Genomic DNA, 21,149 nt, shown 5'->3' with positions numbered 1-21,149 from the left:
CCAATTTTTTCCATCCCTTTTGTTTGTTAATGAAGCTCATGGGAAAAAAACAAAAGCCCTAGCAACTTTAAATATATAGGTTACCGCACTGTTGTTCCATATTGCAAAAGGTCTTCAGGTTTTAGAGCTTGACAGATTCTGAACTTACTTTTTTTTTTTGCCAATTCAGTACGCTTTGTCCAGAGATTTCCACATTCCCTTCATTCCTGAAATCTGACTCCAGCTACTACAGCCTTAGGTTTATATATAAGGAGACAAAAACAAATTCTGGTATCACTAGTAACTTCAGTGATCAGAGATGAAAAAAAAAATCTTAAAAAAAGAGATGTTTATGACTGCATTAAAAACCCAGCAATGCTGTAGTGATGGTGCAAGACATCAGCATCTGACCAAAAAAAAAAAAAGCATTTAGGGTGATTACAAAACAGTCACCAAAAGGTTATACAATATATTAATCAGCTTTCTCATGGATAAAGTGCATTTACCTAGCCTGAGAAAAAGTACCACATGGATAAAGGGATGCTAAAGCACTTCCCCCAAGAGAGATTAGAAGAAAATCAGAGTTATCCTGAACCCTATATATCCAGTTTGTCTCAGTGATTCTTGAAGACACTTCAGGAAAGACCCTCTTGTTGGTCCAGTTGAGGTACTCCATGCCAATTGAGTACATAGGTAGTATGGTCTGGTCAGCAAATCATCTCCTGGTGCTATCTGAAAACACCCACGTTGATAGAAAGTGCCACTTCTGGTTTACGGTGCTTAATATTCAGCTTCTCCTCAGAGAAAACATGGTCATGTAAGCGTTCGGCTTGCCGACTATTAAAAAAAAAAAGAGAATTTAAGATGCCTCTTATTAGAGTTGAGCCTAAGCGCCAACAGCACCACAAACCTGGACTGAAACTTGATTTCCACTTAGTTGTAAGAATGACCTTGCAAGCCCACATTTACAACCTGTGCAGGGCCAGTGCAGCCAAGCAGTTCATTTTTCATCTCCAGAGGCAGGGACAAATGTTGCAGTGTGTTGCAAGAGCAAAAATTGCGGCTTGGTGTAGGAACATGGCACTTAAAGCCAAGAGTTTGAACTATCTGAGCACTTCCTTCAGGACTACTGGAACTGTGTGCTCTGAGAGCACCAAGCAAGCGCTGTTGCAAAAAATTATCCAAGTATCAAGCCAGTCTGAAAAGCAGCAAAGAACAGTTTGCATATTTCTAAAGAAAAATAAATGTAAATACTCAATACCTTTTCTGTTTTTGTAACACAAGCTGCCTTTGTTTCTCTTTTCCAACGTCATCTCTCACTGTGCTGAAGTCCTTAGTGTCATCAAGGAGAAGATTCTGTTGTAAAAAATGATTGAGTTTATTAGCTTACACTTTTCATCTACCAAAACTCTTTCCCACGTTACTCAGTTTATGCAATTAATTTTCAGTGTATCTCCTCTAGCCAGTTTTACAGCAATTAACTTCATGTTAATTAAGTGGAAAAAAATTCAAAAAGACAGAAAAGTTTTTTAGACTCCTCTGTTCAGTTTTTGCATTTAACAGAGAATTTGCCTTATTCAGGGACTTCTCTAAATAGTCCAATGCATCAGGATAGGGCATCAGACTGTTTTGCCTACTGCTTTAAAACCCAGCAAGTATGTTCTTCTGGAGGTCTCCTAAATAAGCCTTATTCCTAATTCAGAGCTCAATATGCCACTGTGTAATTATTTTTTAAAGAATTAAATAGATCTGTAATAATTCTTTGGAAAATGTAATGGGTTTAAATTTACAATATGATTTTTAAAGGGCACTGTTCTTGGATTTTATGCTGAGTTGGGAAAAAAACCAGTCAATAAAATGAGGGCAAGAAAAAAAATCCAGTTTCTTCCGGGTAGTGTTCAAGCGTAGAGCAGGAACTGACTGCTGAGAGCTGCACAAGACCCTCTAACATATTGCCCTCTAGTGCCAGTACCAAGATACAAGGGGAGAAGCACGAAACTTGAATCAGACTGGTTAAGAACAGGAGAAAAAGAAGAAAAAGCACCAGTAGCAACAATTTTCCAATCCACACAATATGTTGTCCAGATCCACATCCCAGTACTTTCATAGAGATGTAGCAGGATGCAGGAAAACTAGCAAGAAATTAAGATACTGCAAAGGGGACAGTGCCTGAACCTAATCCTTGTGCAACAATTAAAGCCAAGTTAATTTACCTTCACCCCAATGATATCTCCATCTTTCAGGTGGTAAGGCGCTGACTGTAAACTCTCCTGTTTTTTCTTCCGTTTCCTCTTTGAAATTTGCTGTGTCTGAAAAAAATCAAAGCAGAAGATTCATACATGGCAGATTTCCAACATCTGCTTAAATATGCTTGCTCAAGAACTGCAGCACAAACCAACAAATACTTCTCTCAAACAACGGTTGGATTCTGTCATTCCAGATCTTACCCAGCTAGATATTGGCAGCCACTCAAATCTTTCAGGAAAGTATTTGGCTATTTCAATTTTATCTACAGGGAGACAATAGTGAGAAGCCACTTGTTGCCTCAGTGCCCAGGTTGTACATTCTTTGGAGATATCCCACACCAAATCCGTGGAGTCATAGTAGTCCCTCTCCCCTGGTATGCCCATCTGGACTCGAAGCAGCAGTTCATGGGGGCTGTCATCAGGAAGAGAAAATAGAGCAGTTTTGTGAATCATGCTTTCAGAATCCAGAATTCCCAGTTTTCACTCCCTCCCGCCCTCCCTTATTTGTTTGTGGAAAACAAAAAACAAGCTCCAAAGTCTTCTTGCATACTGACACCTGTAATCCTGACAAAGTATTTAAGTTAAAAGGTGCTCGATTAAGTCTCATCTCAAATGCACTGCTGTAATAAGTATCTTGAGATCTTACCCCAAATGCTCTTCTTTTTGCAAAGGTTCTATGCAGATTTCCACTCTGGCACCCAGCTTATAGTCACTGAAAACAAAACAAAGATTATATACATTTCCAACCATATATTCTAAATTCCTGAGTAGATAAATCACTCTTTTAGTCAAGTAGACCTGTGCTTATCTGGAAAATCAAAGCAAGAGGCTACTGGAACAAAAATTAAAAACTCAGAAAAGTAAAAAAATGGCATTTAAAAACACCTAATATAAAGCTTAGCAGAATAAGCATGGTATGATCTACTTATGCTCACACGTCTCCCTTCCACAGCTCTTGAGTTAAAAAAACGTGCTCAGCAAAAAATTGAAGTAACCAGAAATGAGCTTTCTGCTGATGTTTGACTGAGCTGATTTATTTCTCTACCAAACCATCCCACAATCCAGTCAACAGCCAGTCTGTTGCAATGCTACTTGCACGTTCAATAAGAAACCTACTTGAGTTGCTGCTTGTTGTTTCGTAAAAGCTTGGCTGGGCGCTTACTGTCATCCACTGTCCATGCTCTGAGAAACGAGGGCAGTGGGACAATCTGCTCCTGGCAGCACAGTAATGTCATAGCCTGAAAAAAAGAAACATTTCTTCAGTAAATTTAGCAGCCAGTCTCCTTGGAAAAAAGAAGAAAACCCATTTATTAATTCTCAGTGCAATACTAAAGCAATCAGAAATAGGGGAAGGTATGAAGATTTATTCCACACCAGCTGCTGCTTGTGACTTACAGGTAGGGGCTATGATCAACTTAGTCACTCTTCAACCTCAAAGCAAGTTGGACTTCACTCCCTCCCAACATTTCTCAACTTAACTTACATTTCAAAAGTACCGAATTTCTTTTTTTAACCAAAAATTGTATAACTGGGAGGGAATGAGGCTGACAGAATCATTACCCCAGTCTCTAGCAGAGTGCCAAGCAAGCTCCTTTAAGCCCTTATCAAGGACACAATACTCTTTCCATGCTACGACAATTCTCCTTTTTCACAAGATGCAAATGGTCCGTTTTTCATAGCAGTAGTTTGCCAAAGACTGAAACTGAAGTCGTACCCAAAAGAGTAAGTGTTGGCATGGATCAGGATCAGAATCAGATGAGATATCCTTTCCCATGCAGTTTAAGTAGAACAACCAACTGGCTAAACAATAAAGAGCCTTGTGATAGGATTGTTTCATGTCTTTTTGTGGGTTTGGGGTGGGTTTTTTTGGTTGGGTTTTTGGTTTTTTTGCTTTTTGGGTTTTTTGGGTTTTTTTTGGTTTGGGTCGGGTTTTCTTAGTGTATTAAAATCATACTTCTATGGTTAAAAAAAGCATAAAAAGGCACCTTAGTTTCTGGCCAAAGAAACTAAGCTATACCTTCCTGAATGACAAACGTGACCTTCTGTGCATCAAAAGCAATTCTTTATTCATTAGATTCAGCATACAAAAAAAAAAAAAAAAAAAAAAAACCCAAAAAACAAAAAAAGAAAAAATGGGGAAAGGGAAAGGGGCTTTTTAGGAAGTGCTTGTATGTGTGTGCTTCTCATGAAGAATTTTTTCATTGTGAAATAAAGATAGGGCTGCAAGCCAAAGTTCTGGATGAAGTGCAACAAGGCTTTTGCAGGTCAGGACACATGAGAGGTAGAATGGCAACTGCAGGGTACATACTAAGGAAGTCTCTGAGCTACATGCTCCAACTGCCTCTTGGTACTTACCACTGAACATGGCATATAAGCAAATGCCATATCAGAACATACTGGAGACAAGGGAAAAGGAAATAGAAAATAGGTATTAATAGAGATCAATTAATCACAGTGTTGCCGTACATTTCCAATACAGGAGAACATCTAACCTGCATCTTCAGATCTTCCAAAGAAGCTTCTCCTGCTATTTCTATATTGCCAGCATAACAAAGATCCATGTCTGTGTGGATGTATTCTGGTGAATCTTTAGATGGGGGGAAGAAGAAAGAAACAACACAAGAGTCAACATGACTTTGTTTATCGTCCTAAGAGATAACAGTCACTTCATGGTGAGATTTCACTTGGAGAAGGGACCTGACCTCATTTTTTTTTGTTTTTTTTTGTTTTGGGGGGGAAGGGGGGGCAGTTCAAGAAACATAATACACAGCTGATAAAATACATTCTGTCAGTTGCCAAACAGGAAGAGTTCAAACAGATCCTATACATCAAATTTTAAAACTAAGACCAGTTATTCAAGTTAGTCTTAATTATTGGTTATGACTCTGAAACGTAGAGTGTGCTGCAAGGAAAGTTAAAACTGCAGAAAGGAAAAATCAGTTTGTTTCCCATTTTCCAATGCACAGTTGTCCCCACTTAATTTTCTTCTTCTCAACCCTCACTTGATTTTCCTACCCTAGCTGTTTTTTCATTTGGATTTGACCTTTACAAGAAGAATCACAGGTTAAAATACTGTATGTAGTGTCTTTTATGCTGTGTAATATTTACTCATCGTCCCTTTTACACCTTCTCAAAAAGCAACATAGCCTGACGTGAATTAAGTATGATATTAGGAGCCTGGCATTTGAAGCCAATCACCTCTATGCTCATTGAGGAGATGCTTTACAATTCAGCCACTGCCTTCAGGTATGGGGAAGCCATTTTACTTACTGACAAGTAAAGAGCCCCTGCTGCAAAACACACTGGAAGTCTTACCCTTGACCAAATATAGCTAAGGAACATCAGAACACTACCTAGCATTCATGGCCTTGTAAAAAGTTGCACCTGTCTCCTAAGTGGCTCCTTTCCCACTCATTGGTTTCAAAAGCATTTTAAGGCTTTGGATTAAAATTTTGGTTTTGACTCAAAGCTCTCGGTGCAATCACAGACAATCAGGCTATATGATTCCTTTCAAAAGCAGATCAAGCTCACCTCCTGCAGGAGACACCTGCAAAGCATCCATCTTGCATGTCATCCCATTCACTTGGTCTTGTGTGTTCTCTCCATGTTTCCTATGGCTTGAAGACTTGAACCACCAGATGGGTATTTTCAGGAAACCCTGAAAAGTGAACAGAAAGTACCAGGTAGCTTTGGTGTTCCAATGCAGACGATGAAAAATTTTACCTTCAGCTCAGGAAGAAGGAAAAGACTTATTCAAATCTGAGCTTTTGTAAAGGCATGTTTATTGGCATTCATCTAAGATAACACATCATGAACGCTCACTTCCTACTTTTACAGGGACTAGAGTGAAAAAAATCCGGTCTCATGGAGCCTAACCTCACCATCCTGGCTCTGCTGTCATGGCATCTAACATTACAGATCCAACTGAGTGACACTTGTTGTCTGAAGATTTGGACATAGATACAACCTTGCCAGAGGAAGCTGGATTCATCTAAGCTCACCCACTGCAATGCTACTCTGCTGCTTCAGAAGCTACTGATGTTCTTACCTGCTCTGCATGGCCACGAAGGGACATTAAATTGATGATACCTCTCCTTTCCTGACCAGGAGAGGTTGCTTTCTTTCAGATGCAACTCTGAACTGGGCTATTAACACCCACTGCACTGCTGGTGTAAGCTCTTATCCTATGTTTTTCTTCTGAGAAGAAACATATTAAAAATATCTGGTTTTCCTTTATGAAGCTTTATTCACCATGGACTTGCCAAGATCCATATTGTCTGCCCATTGGTTCTTGCAAAGTCTTTTAGCCTTGTTTCAATTTACAATGCCCTATACTTCAGGGGATAGAGCAGTGGGTACAGACCCATGGTTTTCCATGCCTCTTGTATTTCCTCATTAAGAGAGCATCTGTGCTTATTTCCCTCCTTCCCCTCCTCAGACATAGCTGGGTCACAGTCTGAGGAAAATGTGCAAGAATGTGAAGACAGCCACGTATAGGAGATTTTGTCTATGCAGGGCAAAAATCTGAGCTTTATGTAATCCATAAGAAGAATAAAGTTCAGATGCTTTATGAACAGTATTTGTGAAGAACTCCAAAATTTGCTGGATAAACTGGAAATCTCATGCTGCAGCTTTTCTGCAGAGATATAGTGGTGTTACAAGAATCACGAAAACACAATCTATATGAAAACACAAGCTCAGAGGGAAGAGGTTGATGGAAATGGGGACATGCATACCACGGGTGTCAAACTAGATTAGGACTGTAGCTAGTCCTGTAACATGCCTTCAGGAATAATCAGTATCAGTGGCCTCCCATAACTCCCTGGCAACTGTACCTAGAAGATACCTCTTGGCAATGAGCAACAGTTCAAGTCTTTTCTACAACCCAGCTGATGTTATGTTTGAAGATATTCACTTGCAAAGAACCCCTCCGACAGGCTCCTCACGTTGCACCAGCACTGCAGCCCCAAAGACACCAGGCTCTCTCCTCCTCTCTCCCTCATGGCTCAGTACAGAAGAGATAGCACCTCCCCATGCTCCATGGGCAGGGCTGGGAGACAAGGGCCCACACACTTGGCAATCGGCAATTCTTTCAGGGAGCACTGGGAGACCTTGCTCAGGGCAGCTGCACCTCTCTTTCCCGCCTGCGGGCTGTCTGGATACTTTGCCCCCTCCCAACGCTGACAGGCACGGGGGACTGCGCCACTTGCAGGGAGCTGGGTGGGCGGGGGTCACTGAGGACCCCGACCCTCCTGGAACACTGTTGCCACCATCTCACCCAGGGCACCCTGGGCACGGGATGAGGAGGGGGCTGGAGCCCAGGGCACACAAGGGGAGGTGGAGGGCAGTCCCTGTGCCCGAGGGGCAGCAGAATCGCACGGGGGAGCGATCCATCCCCAGGAAAGGGGCTCTCAGCCCCTCCAACCCTCCTCCTTCTCCCACATCAGGGCACCTTTCAGGCCACAGGCCCCCAGCTCCCAAAACAGACATATGTGGCCGTATGCATCGCCACCACATGGCCTCCTGATGTCACAAGCCGCCTCACTGCCTTCTGTAAATAGGGGACCCCGGCAGCTGGCCCACAATTCTCCGAGCCTCGAGGCCCTCTCCTGCCAAGAACGGTTGGTGCCAAGAGGTCTCACAGCAGCAAGGCGGGTGGCTGAGAGAATGAGCCGGAGAGAAGAGAGACGGCTGCAGGAAGCGTGGAGGAAGAGGAGGCGGTGTCGAGCGGAGGCACTATCAGCTGCACGGGCTGACTGCGTGGAGCCCACGGAGGTGGATCCACCCGAAGACCAAGGAGAGCCGAGGAAGCGGGTCCACCTCCAGCACGGCTCCCCTGGCACCACTACACCAGGCCTCCCCTCCATGACAGCACGCCGACACCAGCGCAGGAGCGCCCGCCCAGCGCCCTGCCATCGGCCCAGCCTGAGAAGGAAGCCGGACCCTCCGCGGCGGTGCACAAAGAACAGCAACAGCTCAAGCAAAGAAGTCCGAGAGACAGCTCTTCCCCTGCAGAAGCAGGCCGCCACACGTCTGCCAGGAAGAAGTGCTGGCCTTCAGCATTAGGGTCCCTTCTAGCTGCTCCATTAGGAGTTCTGTTCAAGGCTGGTTTACCGCCCATTTTTAAAAGGCCCCATAAAGCAAGAAAAAGAGCGGTAAAGGTGCTTCCCTCCTCTCTTATTTGTACCCGGGCGACTGCAGCTGGACTCCTCTGTCCCCTCCCGGTCTCCCCAGTCCAGCCCAGACACTGGTGCGCAGGCTGTGGGCCCAGCCCAGGGCCCTGGAGGCGGCGAGGGGCTGGGGCAGGCTGAGGGAACGGCCTCTGGTCACGGGGGTGGTGAGACACTGGAGCAGGTTGCCCAGAGAAGCTGTGGATGCCCCATCCCTGCAAGAGCTCAAGGTCAGGTGGGACGGGGCTCTGAGCAACCTGATCTAGTGAAAGATCGCAACTAGGTGATCTTTAGAGGTCCCTTCCAACCCTAACCGACCTATGATATTGCTTGAGGTTTGTTAGCAAAGAATCCTTCCGTTTGTGTAACCATTGCTGACAAGAGGATCTCCCGGTAGGGCCATTTTCAAACACCATCCTCGGCACAAATCTGAGCTGAAGGCAAACACTTAAACTCCTCTTTTTTTATCATTTTGTGAGGAAGTAGTAGCGCACAAGTTGTGCCTTTGCAAGAATCTTGCATGCCAGAAATAACAGATCTGGAGGAAATCAGTAACCTTAACACACTTCTAGGCAAAGAAGCTGCAATGGGAAAGCCTTCTGCTACAGAAGTTGAAAGAAGAATAAATATGGACAGACTAAGAATATTATAAGCATTGACTGAAATCAAAAAAGCTGTAAAACTACAAAAAGCATTGCTCATTATGGCCGACCAGAATTTTTCCAATGGAAGCATTTTTAAAATAAGCAAGGGAAAAAAAGAAACAACTATCATATCCAAGTCTCCAGACACTGTCAACTGACTAAAGAACACCATCTCGCTCATTTTACCTTTGCCGGAAGTTTTCCTTCAGTTACAACCAAAGTATCTCCGCTGCAAACATTAAGTTCCTTCAGAGTGGCATTCTGTAGGAAAAGAAAGCACAGTACGCTTGTAAGTCTACATGTTCTTGTGCTTTGTTTCCTAAAGTATACGTTGGTGGTTTTTCAGCCCTGCATGCCAAAGCTCCGAGGTGTTTTGGTTTTCCACCAAAGAGCACAGAAATACCCATTTAACATCCACTGCTTGGAGACAGCTTTGCAGCTGCACACAAAAAAGGGTTGCACCTACAGGAGTCTGCTCTGCAGGAGTCCTTCCAGAGCATCCCCTTGAGCTGTGGATTTCCTTTGCACCTCTGCAGCTGTCCAACTGACACCTCATGCTTCTTTGTAGATGTATCTTTAATGCATGGTAAGCCTAGACTTTAGAACAAGCTATGTGGATATGGCTTAATCCTAGTCTCTGAACACAAGAGGCAGGTGCGCAAGATTTACATTTTAACCATAGGTATTCCAACACTATCTTCATAAAGCCCTGTGAAAATAAAACAGTGTGTGTACTAACGTAGCCCACACAACCCCCCCCATGCATTTGCTCTAATGCAGTTCTCGTCAGGGAAAGTCTCCACAGAAAAATGGAGTAAATAAACTACTGCATGATTCAAGTCAAAAATAGGATGCTCTTACTTCCTGACTTAATGCTTCCCCTGCTTCATAGCACCAGTCAATCCTTCTTAAATGCCAGTTGTCACCTACCAAAAAACCAAAAACATACGTATGCAAAACTAGTTAGCCAACAATGTTGTTTCAAAAAAACATTACAAAACTCTTAATAAGCGTTAAGGGGTTCTTTTGCTTGTTTTTTAAACAACGCTCTGACAAACTGAATGAAGTACCACCTTCATGTGCTTCCCCAGACCCCGGAAACACTTTGTTGTTTGCAAATGGTCTTCTCTTATTTGCATAAGTGTCTCCTTCTCACCTACCTAATTGATTTCCCTGGTTTAAGAGGAAAGCGAAGGAATTCCCATGTCAATTTACTATTTGAATCAATGACAGGCTCATTAAAGTGAAAACTATACTATAAGGAAAAATCTAACTTCCCCTCCCCAACTGTCTACCAGGAGACTTCATGCTGCAGGGAGAAAAAAAAAAAAAAAAAAGAGATGGTGTAGTCCAGAAACTACAATACTTTAGACTTATCACCTATATATAAAGAGCACCAACTACAGAAGGAACAAATACAATTGAACTTTTTAATTTGACCAAAAAAACTGATGAAAATCCACTTTATTCTTTGCAAGGTGCAAAATTTGACTGTCATAACTAAAAAAACTCAGGCCCAGAAGGAATCTCATCAGTAAATTCCATGGAGGGAAAAAAACCCAAACCCCAAGCAACAACAAAAAAACCCAAACCAAACTTGCAATTTTTTTAAACAGCAAGAACATCAAAATCCACTGAAGTCTGACATTTTTTTGAATGAGAGCAGTCAGATCACGAATCTCTACACAAGGTCAAATTCAATTGTTCAAAAATGGTAATATAAAATAAAGCAATAAAAAGAGAACCATTGTTTCTTGGCAGTAAACCTACACTATAGGGAAATGAAAAAGGTTAAGTTTATTTCAAGACACTATTAACTACTTCAACTCATACGTACATGTACACAAGGGCACACTATTTAATTTTCATTTGGGCTACTCAATGTATATTCTGACAATAATGTCTTTCAGGTGCACTTTTATGGGTTTTGGAGCATGGCTGAATTTGCAGCCATCACTCCACTGTAACACACATTCAATATTCAATGAATGTTTAGAACGAAAGCTGGAAAACAATGCCACTCCAAGTGTCTTCTCCTCCTTCCCCCCCATCAGCATCAACAAAAAGAGATGTTCAGCCAGGAAATTCATGTGTCACACTAGTGCTGCCTATATCTCTCCCTTAATCCTCATGTAAAAGCTTAATAACAAGTAACTGCTACCACTCAGATTCCCAAATAATGGCCAAACTGTGATCTCATTTTGAATAACTTGTTTTTGCAAAGTGACCAAAACCTATTTTTTATAGTTAATCTCATGCAGTGGTTCCCACTATGACAGCAAATCTTATCAAAACAGCCAAACACCTCCACCTGCACATGCACCCAAGCAAATAGTCTAGGAATTGTGGATTTTCCCATACTTTGATTAAATAGAAAGCTTGAAACTGATTTTCAAGAGGAACTGCACAGCCAGTTTTTATCAGAGTAAGACTGCAAGTTTATAGTTCTTTCCCCTCCTCACACTACAGTGACACATAGACCATTGTAACAAACTTACAACTTCTAAGTTTTAGGGTAGAAAGAGCTGTCTTAGAAATCTGGAAATCCTTTAAAAAAAAAAATCATTAAATAACAATACAACTAACCTGATAATCCAGATTTTTCCAGCATTAAATTTAGACACTGAAAAAAGAAACATATGGTGAGACTTGTCTCAAAGCATAGGTTGGGAAATACAAAGTTTTAAGCAAATCTACACTAGAATTTGCCAGCATAAAAACTGAGTGACTGATTCCTGGTCAACTCCTAAACCCAATATAATTACATAGACATGGTGTATTTGAGCTATGTATTAATCTCTTCAAGTATGAGATTGTTTTCAGGCAAGAAATTTACTATGTCAGGTGAGTCAGCTTTTACAAACTTAACAAAAAAAAAACCAAACTCTGCTGTCAGTTTGCTGCTTTACTTGAACAAGTTCTGTTCCAGAGTTTGAAGATGCACCTTTTAGAAATCAAACCTGCAAACTCAACGCTTCCCAGTCACTACTCGTAGATGTTGGCACTCTGAGCCAGAAGTCTGGATTGGCAGTACTGAGAACTGCTTCCTTCGATCTGCACACAGTTCTTCCTGACTCCTCTCACTCCAATTCTGTGCGTTCAGAGTTTGATGAACTACAAGAAATTGTGGCAGACTCTGCCATAATTGCATATCATTCTGAGGACTGCTGTGTATAAAAGGAGTGGCTAGCCATGCATGAAGCAGCCAGGCTATGCTTATTCTTGGAAAAAAGCACGGATGTCTCTTTACTAATTGGTGAAAGATTAAGACATTCTTCCCCGCTGGCCTTTTGAAGTTGAAACACTTCCTTTGCCTCGATGTCTCCTGGTGACCCGAAGTGATGCATGGTTATAAGGCAAAGTTCTCCAGGAGCAACAGACCTGACCTAGGCATGACAAAAGCTTTTAAAAGCAGCTAGACTTACCTCTTTGACAGAGGCAGTCTCCTCCACAACTATCTCCATCTCAGGGCTTGTGTTTTGGTCACTCCCAACAATAAAATATAAGAAGAGCTAAAAAAGCAAGTATAAGCTATCAGAATACATATTTAAGTATGGAAATACTGTGAAATAACACCCCCTAATGCACACACATATACAAGCTATTGCAAGCCTGCCATCAGTCAAATAGCACTGAAACTACTTTGGGCTAAAGTAAACAATCTAAGCAGGACAGAGGAGCATATGCAATTAAGTTACGGCCATCAGTAGAGCTTCTTTAACCATCTGTACATGTCTGCTACAAATGAGAGATAAAACCTGCTAGCACTCTGATCTTTAGAAATATATAAATATGCAAGAGAAAAAATAGTTGTAACTCGTAGATATCAAGAGCAATATCCCCCTTTTCTTACTTTATGCTCCTTACAAAAGTACACGCACATCAGAGCACAGAAGCTGGACAACCTCAGACAAATGATAAACGATTTACCATTAATCATATGAGCTATATTAACTGGTCATATATATGCTCTTGGCCTTCTGCAACTGAGATAAATGGTGTGAACCTTCATGCTGATATGTATAATTCTTAGTGTCACTGAGCATTTTTTCCATGCCGTTTACAACCATTACAAGAGTAAAAAGAGGACTACATGAAATATTGGGAAATGTAAACAAACTATCAAAGGAGCATGAGACTCTTTTCAGTCACAGCACTACTATACCTGAGTGGAAGTTGGAGCTTTCCCATGACACAGCCCTAGCAAGCTTCCCATTTTCAGTTCCGCTTCCTTGACAGTATAATCCTCAGGCACTTCAGGAAGGACAAAACCAATGATGTTATGATGAGAACATCATAAGCTGCTGCTTCCTGAAAATATCTGTTCTATTATGCTGCTCCTTAGAGTAAGATAAAAATGTTCAGTGACATTTAGAGAACTCCACTTCCACAGTGTTTACATCAGATCTGTAAACCTCCTATGATGACAGCAAAGCAACATTCGTATAATGGTTTCTCCCCACCACCCCTTGTATATGGGGCAACAGAAGAATTGAGGTTGGAAGAGATCTCTGTAGGTTGTCTGGTCCAAATCCCTGCTCAAAGCAGAACCAGCTCTGAAGTCAGATCAGTTCACTCTGGGCTTTTTCCAGTCAGGCTCTGAATACCTCCAGGGATGGATATCTCCCAGCCTCCCAGGGCTGCCTGTCTATTGTTTGACCACTCCCAATGTGAATACTGCAAGTCCCCCACCCCCATACCAGCTGGAATTTTCCTTGCTGAAACTTGTGTCTGCTGTCTCTGATCCTTTCCGTGTGCTCCTCTGAGAAGAATCTGGCTCTGCCTTCTCTATAGGTCCATGTTAAGGAGTTAAAGATGGCAATTACTCCTCCTTCCCCCAAGCCTGTTCCTCTTCAGCCTGGAAGAACCCAGCTTCCCTCCTCTTTCCTATGTTCCAGCTCCCAAACCATTGTGGGTGCTCTCCTCTGGACTGGTTCTGGGTTGTAAGGGCTTCTTTCTCATGCTGGGGAGCCCCCCAAATGGACACAATACTCCAGGTGTTGTCTGACAAGCACTGAATGGAGAGGAAGGAATCTCTCCTTGGCTTCCTGGCCATGTTTTACTAATGCAATATATTAGCAAAATAGCAAAGATACAGAAAACACTTCCCAGCAAGCAGAATGCTGATCCACTCTGTTTCTCACCACTGCCCCAATAACGGCAAAAGCAAAGCTGTGGGTCCTTTTCTGCTGAACACTGCCCATCAGGAGCACAGTTATATAGTGACAGGTGGTAGTGCATGCTCGTGTAAACCGAAGAGCAGGCTATGGCATGAACATGTTCCTCCACTCTTATGGAAGCAGAAATCCAGATGTTATTCAGTGGGGTTAATACACCACAGACACAAGCTGCCTTCTCATAGTAAACAGGAACCTAACAGTGCTTCCTTCATCACCACAGGACTCAAGTTTGCTGCTCAAGCTGTTCTGAAATCCAACCTTACACATCAAACTTTAACAAATATATTTAGTCCATTTTGTTTCAGGAAATATAAGTTAGAAACACATGGAACAAGGACTCTGCTTCCTGGAACATCTAGAAATTTGCTCTGTAAATGTATTAAATATGATTCAAAACAGATAATGTAGAGATTTTTCAATTTATAAAATAAATATGGGAAAGAGAATTTTCTGTTAATTCCCACAGTCCTGAAGCATACGGCCAGTGGTCGATAAACAACAGCAGGTATGCTAATCAGTTTTACTCATTAGGGATGCAAGTAACAAAACCAAGCTGAACACTTAAGTTTAAGTTTTACCTTTGTATTGGTACTGCTAGTAAACAGTAAAACTGGAAAAAAAACCCCACACAACTGCTTCAGTTAAGTCTGGAAATCAGTGGAGTTATGTGTGTGTACTTCTCCCAGGAGAGGACAAAGGGAAGCTTAAAGTCTCCCAATTGAACTTGTTACAGAATGATGATTAAATAAATTTACCTGGAGACAAAAGTTTCCCATTTCCACTAACAGGTCTAAGACAGCTGTCATTTGCTGTAACAAAAAGGGCAGGAAAGAGAGATGGATATATTAAGTCAAATAAGAAGAAATTTGGCTCAGAAGTTTAGACAGAGAACATATTTAAGATTAATGACAACAAGTTTATCTTAGAGGCCTCCCTCTGGAGGTATTACATCAAAAGTACAACTGGAGAGAGATTCCTAGAGACTTCATGAACAGTCTTGGTTTCTATCCTTTCAGTGATAGATTACTTTCTTTTTGAAGACAGCTGTTAGCCACAATCAGTAATACTACAAAACCAAGTGCTTCCAAAGGTAAAGGAATCAACAAAAACTTCAAAGAAAGAAAACTGGAGTGTCTTAAAGAAAGAAATAAGGTTAAAAAAAAAATTATTCTTCAATTCTGAGTGTAATACTTTAGTAAAGCAACATGATTATTCCTACTAAAACAGCTTCTGAAAAGTAAGAGCTTCATAAAATGTATTTTAATCAAGACTTACACTGATTCATTTTTAAGCTAGGAAAAATAGTAATTTTCTTCAGAATTCGATGAATTTTAAGTCCTTTGCACTCTCCTCCTTTCCCAAAAAACTCCTAACAGCAATGGATTTGCTGTTTTGAACAGACTGATGCAAAAAGCCGGATGCCAGCCAGTAAATTCTAACATTATCAGATCTAAAAGTAAAGCAGCTGAACACTTACCTAGCTCCTCCTCTAGCTGAAACTCCCGTATTGCTTTCATTTTGATATCAGACATCACCTAAAAGAAAGCAATATTAACACCTCTAACACAGGATGCCAGTAACACACCTGCTGTTCAAATGCCAGTCCACAAAAGACAGCCTTCACTTGAAATGCATCCTAGTTATGTTCTTATTCCTGTTAACACTATATACAGCCGAGAATACATTTAACATTATCTTACCAAATATATATAATAAATAAATGTACTGGTATCATAACACATTTGTGGAAATTTTCCTTAAAAACAGTATTCCAAAGAAAAGAAAGTGGTATTTAATATTTGGTTTTACCAGAAGACTAATATTTTACAAACAGTAATTTTGTGAGCAAAACTAAGTAGTACTTCTTATTTTCTGTAACAAGAAATAACTTAAAAAGGCAGAAAAGGTACCAGAAAAGCCCACCCCTTGGGGAAAACCAGCATTTTTTCCTATCCTATGTTGAAAGCAAGAAATAATACTTTCCTCCTCTTTTAGGTTTTGTTTACTGACATAGCCTCAACAAACATACATTTACAGGACAGTCCAAAGAGAAAATTGTTTCACACTAAAACACACTAATGTAGACTACACTGGTTTAAGCTACCCATGCTACAGTCTTATTACACAGCAGTCTAAGTATCCCAGTAACAGTAACTCTGAGTTGCACACTATTTTCATCACAGAAAAACTTCAGTCTCGAGGCTAAGTCCACTAAATTGGCCCAAGTGCACTGGCCAAGCTTTTCAGGGAAGCAGCCTGTCTTACATCCGTGAACAATCAGACTCCTTACTGTTTCAATAGTGGCAGTAATTTTAACATGTTTCTCTTCATCTTGTGTTCTGCAGAAGTTTTTAACTTGGAGCCAGCTGATGTCATATGTAAAAGCAGTCAAATTGCCACTTGACATATTCACGAAGCTGTAAAAATGAGCAGTGCAAAGATGGTCAAAGACAGGAAAACTACACATTGTCTGGGCTAGATTGCTAAATACCAAAGCTCTCAAAGTGATAATGCCTAGGTCATTAAGAGTGATAGCATGTTACAGAGTAAGAGTCAGAGGCCTCAGGCAGCATCCAGGAACCTCTGGGCTGGTTACCGAGTAAACCAGTAAAAACTATGTTTTGGTAACTGGCTTTCAATGGGACTTGAGCTTCTGAAGGTACTTCAGAGTCTAAAGTCATTTTCTGAGGCTGGATTTAAGGCTTCTGGAAAAAATACAGTAAAAGCATACCTAGTTATAAGTAAAAATTTGAGATTTTCTCTCTCTTTCTGCTACCGTATATAAACACAGAAACAGTCCTTGCTGTAGAACCCTCTCACTGCTTGATTTAATCTCAATTTTTCCTTACTGTTTTAACTAGGAAGTCATAATTTAGGTAACGAGCACATAGACGTCTCTGAAAACGGGAACCTAACCTCAGGGCTATACAGTGGGAAACAAAATGAGACCAGAAATTTGCCCCTAGCAACTTCAGATTCAACTGGCAGATTGAGCAGAGCTGCATACTCTTCTGATATTGCTCTGTTCTCTCATCCCACCAAGTCCCTCACTGAACCACACAGCTCAAGCCTCAGAAATTCAGGTTATGCCAAAGATGTGCCAGCACACTGGGCACAAGTTGTTCTCCCTAAGTTCTTCCCCTTTACAAGTGTAAGTCAAAGGATGTGACTACACGTGCACTTCAAGAGCAAAGAAATATCTAATAGTTGATAAGCATCTGATCTCCAAAACTTAAGATTACATTATCTTGAATTAAAAAGCTCAAAGTGACAAGTAGTTAAAAGAATATATACAGCTAGCATAATTTTAACTGAGCTGATTTTGCCAAAATTGCTTTTTTGTTTAATTAGACTTGTAATCAAAATGGTTACCTCTGGTCATGGCTGTCTAAGATTAGTACTGAGCATCCATCCATCAGGCCAACACCTTTCACTGTTTCCTTCATATCTTCTTCAAGAAAGACTTCCCAGTTCTTGGCTTCTTTATCTGCTCCTGAGCCGTTCTTTAGAATGATTCCTCCTGATGGTGCTAAGGCTCTGCGCAGATCACCCAGTTTTGCGCTGCATGAAAAGACGTGCTGCGATTCTGTGAAATGCTGACCCTTCCCTCCTTCATTATACTCTGCTAAACGAAGAACGTTTATGACCACAGGTTCATGATCAGCACCTGTCATGACCTTTGTTCCACCAACCTGAAGTGAGGAATGCAAGATTTATGCAGTGGTGATCAATAAAATACAGAAAAGACTAGACAGCAATAAATGACAACAATAAAATTACTGAGTCAAAAAGATGGACCCTCTCTCCTCATTAGAAATAAACCACCTTTGACCAAACGCCTACTGAACAAACAACTAGACTAACTCAAGGGTGCTGGGAAAAGAAAACATAATGCTAAGGTCTGTTCCAAGTCTGCATGTATAGTAAATATATCGGTAACAGCAGCAGGGAAACCAGTGGACACTTGGTCTCCATCAGATTAACAGCAGAATTTAGCCCCTCAGGATATTAAAGAACTACCCAAAAGTGTGACTGAAGCAGATCAAAAGAGATTTTAAAATCTGGCCTTTCTGATATTCAACCTAGGCAAAGAATATAGTTCCTTGCTGAAGACAATTTAATCACACAGAAACCTGGAGTAGCGAAGACCATAAGTACAACCAAGACAAGAGTGACTCCGTTACTAGATGTTTTCTTCTGGTTTGGTTTAGGTTTTTGGGTTTTTTTTTGATAAATCAGAAAGAAAATGTATACTTTTACGACAAATCTCTTTTAAAAGTAAAATTTTATTCCATTACAGAGATGGAATAAATGCTGTGTTACATAACCGCTGAGGCAAGTATTTGAAAGTTAAGCAGAAGCCTTAATATTAAGAAGGAAGATGCAACACTAGAAAAGGAGCACAGTATTTCAGGGAGACCATACACAGAAGTAGTCATTGACAGGTCTAATTTTATATATATGGAATGATTCACCACAGGGCATAAGTTTTTGTTATTGCATTGCTATCAACTGATCTCCTTCCAAGAGGCACCAGATGTTTTTAGAATACACTCCAATGTAACTGGCAGTGGATATCTACAGGCACCATCAATCTGACCATATCGCATTCTGTATACTATAATTCTGTTTATAATTTTATCAAGCAGCACAACATACATCCCTCAAGGTCTACGGACAAGCTGTAAAATCATAGTATCCTAGATGAGGCTGAAGAGGTGTCCCCAAAGCTAATGCTGGTATGTCAGTAGCACATCTGCAGAACTGCTCAACATTTCCAAAACTTCTGAAGGGGTAAGATGCAATCTCCAGACACTGACAAGGAGAGAGGGTATTTGGTTCTTTTACCTCTTTTCCATTCCACACAAAGATGTCTGCTCCATCAGCCAGCCCAATGCAATCCAGAGTCAGCTCATCTCCTAAAAAGGAGCAAATCATCAAGTTCTTGCCCCTCCCAAAAGTTGGGTCAGCTGGTAAACTGAAATATGCTGGCACATTCTACTCTGGCTCAAGCATATCATTACAAAAGCTGCTGCGTGTTCAGCATTTACAGGGGGTAAGTTAGGGTTCACTCATGTAGCAAGAGCAACACAAGTGGGTACACATCCCTACAGCACTCTCACTGAGTAAAGAGGGCTGCAGCACAAAGGTTTCAATTCAATTTCCCTTGCAAACTGAGGCCCAAGTTAGCAGTTGGCAAAGCTGCTTGGTCAGGATTATCTACATAAAGTTTAAGAGCAAATCAATAGATCTAAAATAAAAAGGTTGGATTTAATAAACAAGTCACATACTGTACATTCCAAGCCCATTCTTTGAAATACTAATGCCCATGCTGCAGTTTCTTTTACCTTCCTACCATAAGTCAGATTCAGATTTTTTTAAGTCACTGTCATTTAAAGAACTGTACTAGTGTCTGGAGGAATATTTACAGCAGCTACGAGTGCCTCTGTATTTTGACATCAACATCATGGAAAGTTGGGTTATGTTCTGGTAGAACCCTAACTTTCTGAAACAGACCACAAAGGCTATAAAATTTTTAAATGGCTGAAAAGGCTTTTGAAGACTAACACCTATAATTGCATAACAATGCAAAGCTGGAGACAGAACTCATGATTTTAAAATACTAATGTACTCTTAATTAATGTACTCTCTATGTAAGCATTTTCCTTTACAAAAATTCCTACTTCAGCTTAGGTCTAATCTACATTTTTCTTTGATGTCACCCTGGTTCCTCTCTTCTACCCTCTCCTCTACCTACTAGGTAAATACTATGAAAGCAAACATCCATAAGCAATCAAGGTCAAAATACAGACTGATGTATTTTTGTCAGCAAATACGTTTAACTTGCATAAGATCTGCAGTCTTACTGCACTTCACAACAAAGATTACATATAAAGGTATCAAAACTCTTCATATTTCACTCATAAAAGTGTCCTAAATAACTTGGCAGTGGACTTGCATGTAAGTTTGAGCTTGAAGAGTGTTCAGTAATACACATCTCCAAGATGTTTTATATATGAAATCCTCGATGTCTGCTGTAAATACAACATATAAGTAACATGGAAGCCTTGTATGTAATAGTCTTACCATCAAGTGTCTGGTAAAGATGCAGTCCTGCTGGTAAAGGCTTGGCAATACTGAGAATCATGTCCCCTTCCCAAGATTCCAACATCTAATCAGGAAGAATTAAAAAAATAATAAGTAGTTAGATATAGATGATAGACAGATAGATATAGATGATAGACAGAGAGCGGGCGTGAGCAACAGCAAGACAGCCGGAGCGGGAGAGCGAGGGGGCACTAGAGCGAGAGGTGGCCAGAGTGGGGGGAGATGGCAAGAGAGAGAGATGGCGCGGGGGGGGGGGGCGAGAGAGAGAGAGGGCACACGAGAGAGGTAGAGCGAGGTAGAGCTACAGAGGTACAGGAAAAGCAGTGTTTCCTGACATTGAGTTAGCTTTGATTTAGATATCTATGAAAAAGCATTTTATAAATTGTCATATTCCTTTAACAAAGTAGAGAATAAATGCAAAGATAACACTTTCAAGAGTTAAGATAAATATTTCTTTTAACTAATTTTCTTTTTTCTTAAACTACTCTGATTATTTCCTTTTAAGGCCAGCTAGCTCCTAGAAAATACAAAGACAAATCTGTCACAAACTGAAATGTTAAGAGTAAGTCTGGAGTTCTGCAAAGTGTCAATCCATGTCCATGTACATGGTGCCCAAATATAAATTATTAGCTTCTGAGAGCTTTAAAGTCTATATAGTTTAAGTTCCGTCAATTTCATGGTTTCTTCAACACTTCGAGAACAGACCTCAAACTAATGTTTCCTCCTGTAAACACATGTAGTTTTTAGCCCCCTAAAGCTATATTTACTTTGAAAATTTCTAACTGAGATAAAAATCGCGGCATAAATACATTTGTAAACGTT

General features: G+C 40.8%; 1 protein-coding gene across 7 annotated transcripts in view; it reads right to left on the bottom strand.

Moving 5' to 3' along the window:
• Nucleotides 1–335: 335 nt before the first annotated feature.
• USP40 (ubiquitin specific peptidase 40) overlaps nucleotides 336–21,149 on the bottom strand; it is a 37,990-nt gene continuing 17,176 nt past the window's right edge. For 4 of the 7 annotated variants that reach the window (XM_010577910.1, XM_010577907.1, XM_010577905.1 and 1 more), the window contains exons 14-32: nucleotides 20,307–20,391; nucleotides 19,068–19,138; nucleotides 17,592–17,911; nucleotides 16,510–16,636; nucleotides 15,697–15,754; nucleotides 14,975–15,028; nucleotides 13,205–13,293; nucleotides 12,465–12,551; nucleotides 11,626–11,662; nucleotides 9,901–9,965; nucleotides 9,226–9,300; nucleotides 5,757–5,883; nucleotides 4,718–4,812; nucleotides 3,342–3,463; nucleotides 2,872–2,937; nucleotides 2,427–2,637; nucleotides 2,193–2,288; nucleotides 1,241–1,335; nucleotides 398–816 (exon numbers count right to left, since the gene is read on the bottom strand). In XM_010577910.1, coding sequence (XP_010576212.1) covers nucleotides 708–816; nucleotides 1,241–1,335; nucleotides 2,193–2,288; nucleotides 2,427–2,637; nucleotides 2,872–2,937; nucleotides 3,342–3,463; nucleotides 4,718–4,812; nucleotides 5,757–5,883; nucleotides 9,226–9,300; nucleotides 9,901–9,965; nucleotides 11,626–11,662; nucleotides 12,465–12,551; nucleotides 13,205–13,293; nucleotides 14,975–15,028; nucleotides 15,697–15,754; nucleotides 16,510–16,636; nucleotides 17,592–17,911; nucleotides 19,068–19,138; nucleotides 20,307–20,391 — 1,989 coding nt within the window. In that variant the 3' untranslated portion in view covers nucleotides 398–707. The other 3 variants (XR_775046.1, XM_010577908.1, XM_010577911.1) reach the window with 3 other exon arrangements.

Source organism: Haliaeetus leucocephalus, unplaced genomic scaffold (assembly GCF_000737465.1).
Source record: "Haliaeetus leucocephalus isolate CR32 unplaced genomic scaffold, Haliaeetus_leucocephalus-4.0 Scaffold587, whole genome shotgun sequence".
NCBI lineage: Eukaryota > Metazoa > Chordata > Aves > Accipitriformes > Accipitridae > Haliaeetus > Haliaeetus leucocephalus.
This window is presented reverse-complemented; position numbering and strand designations above follow the sequence as displayed.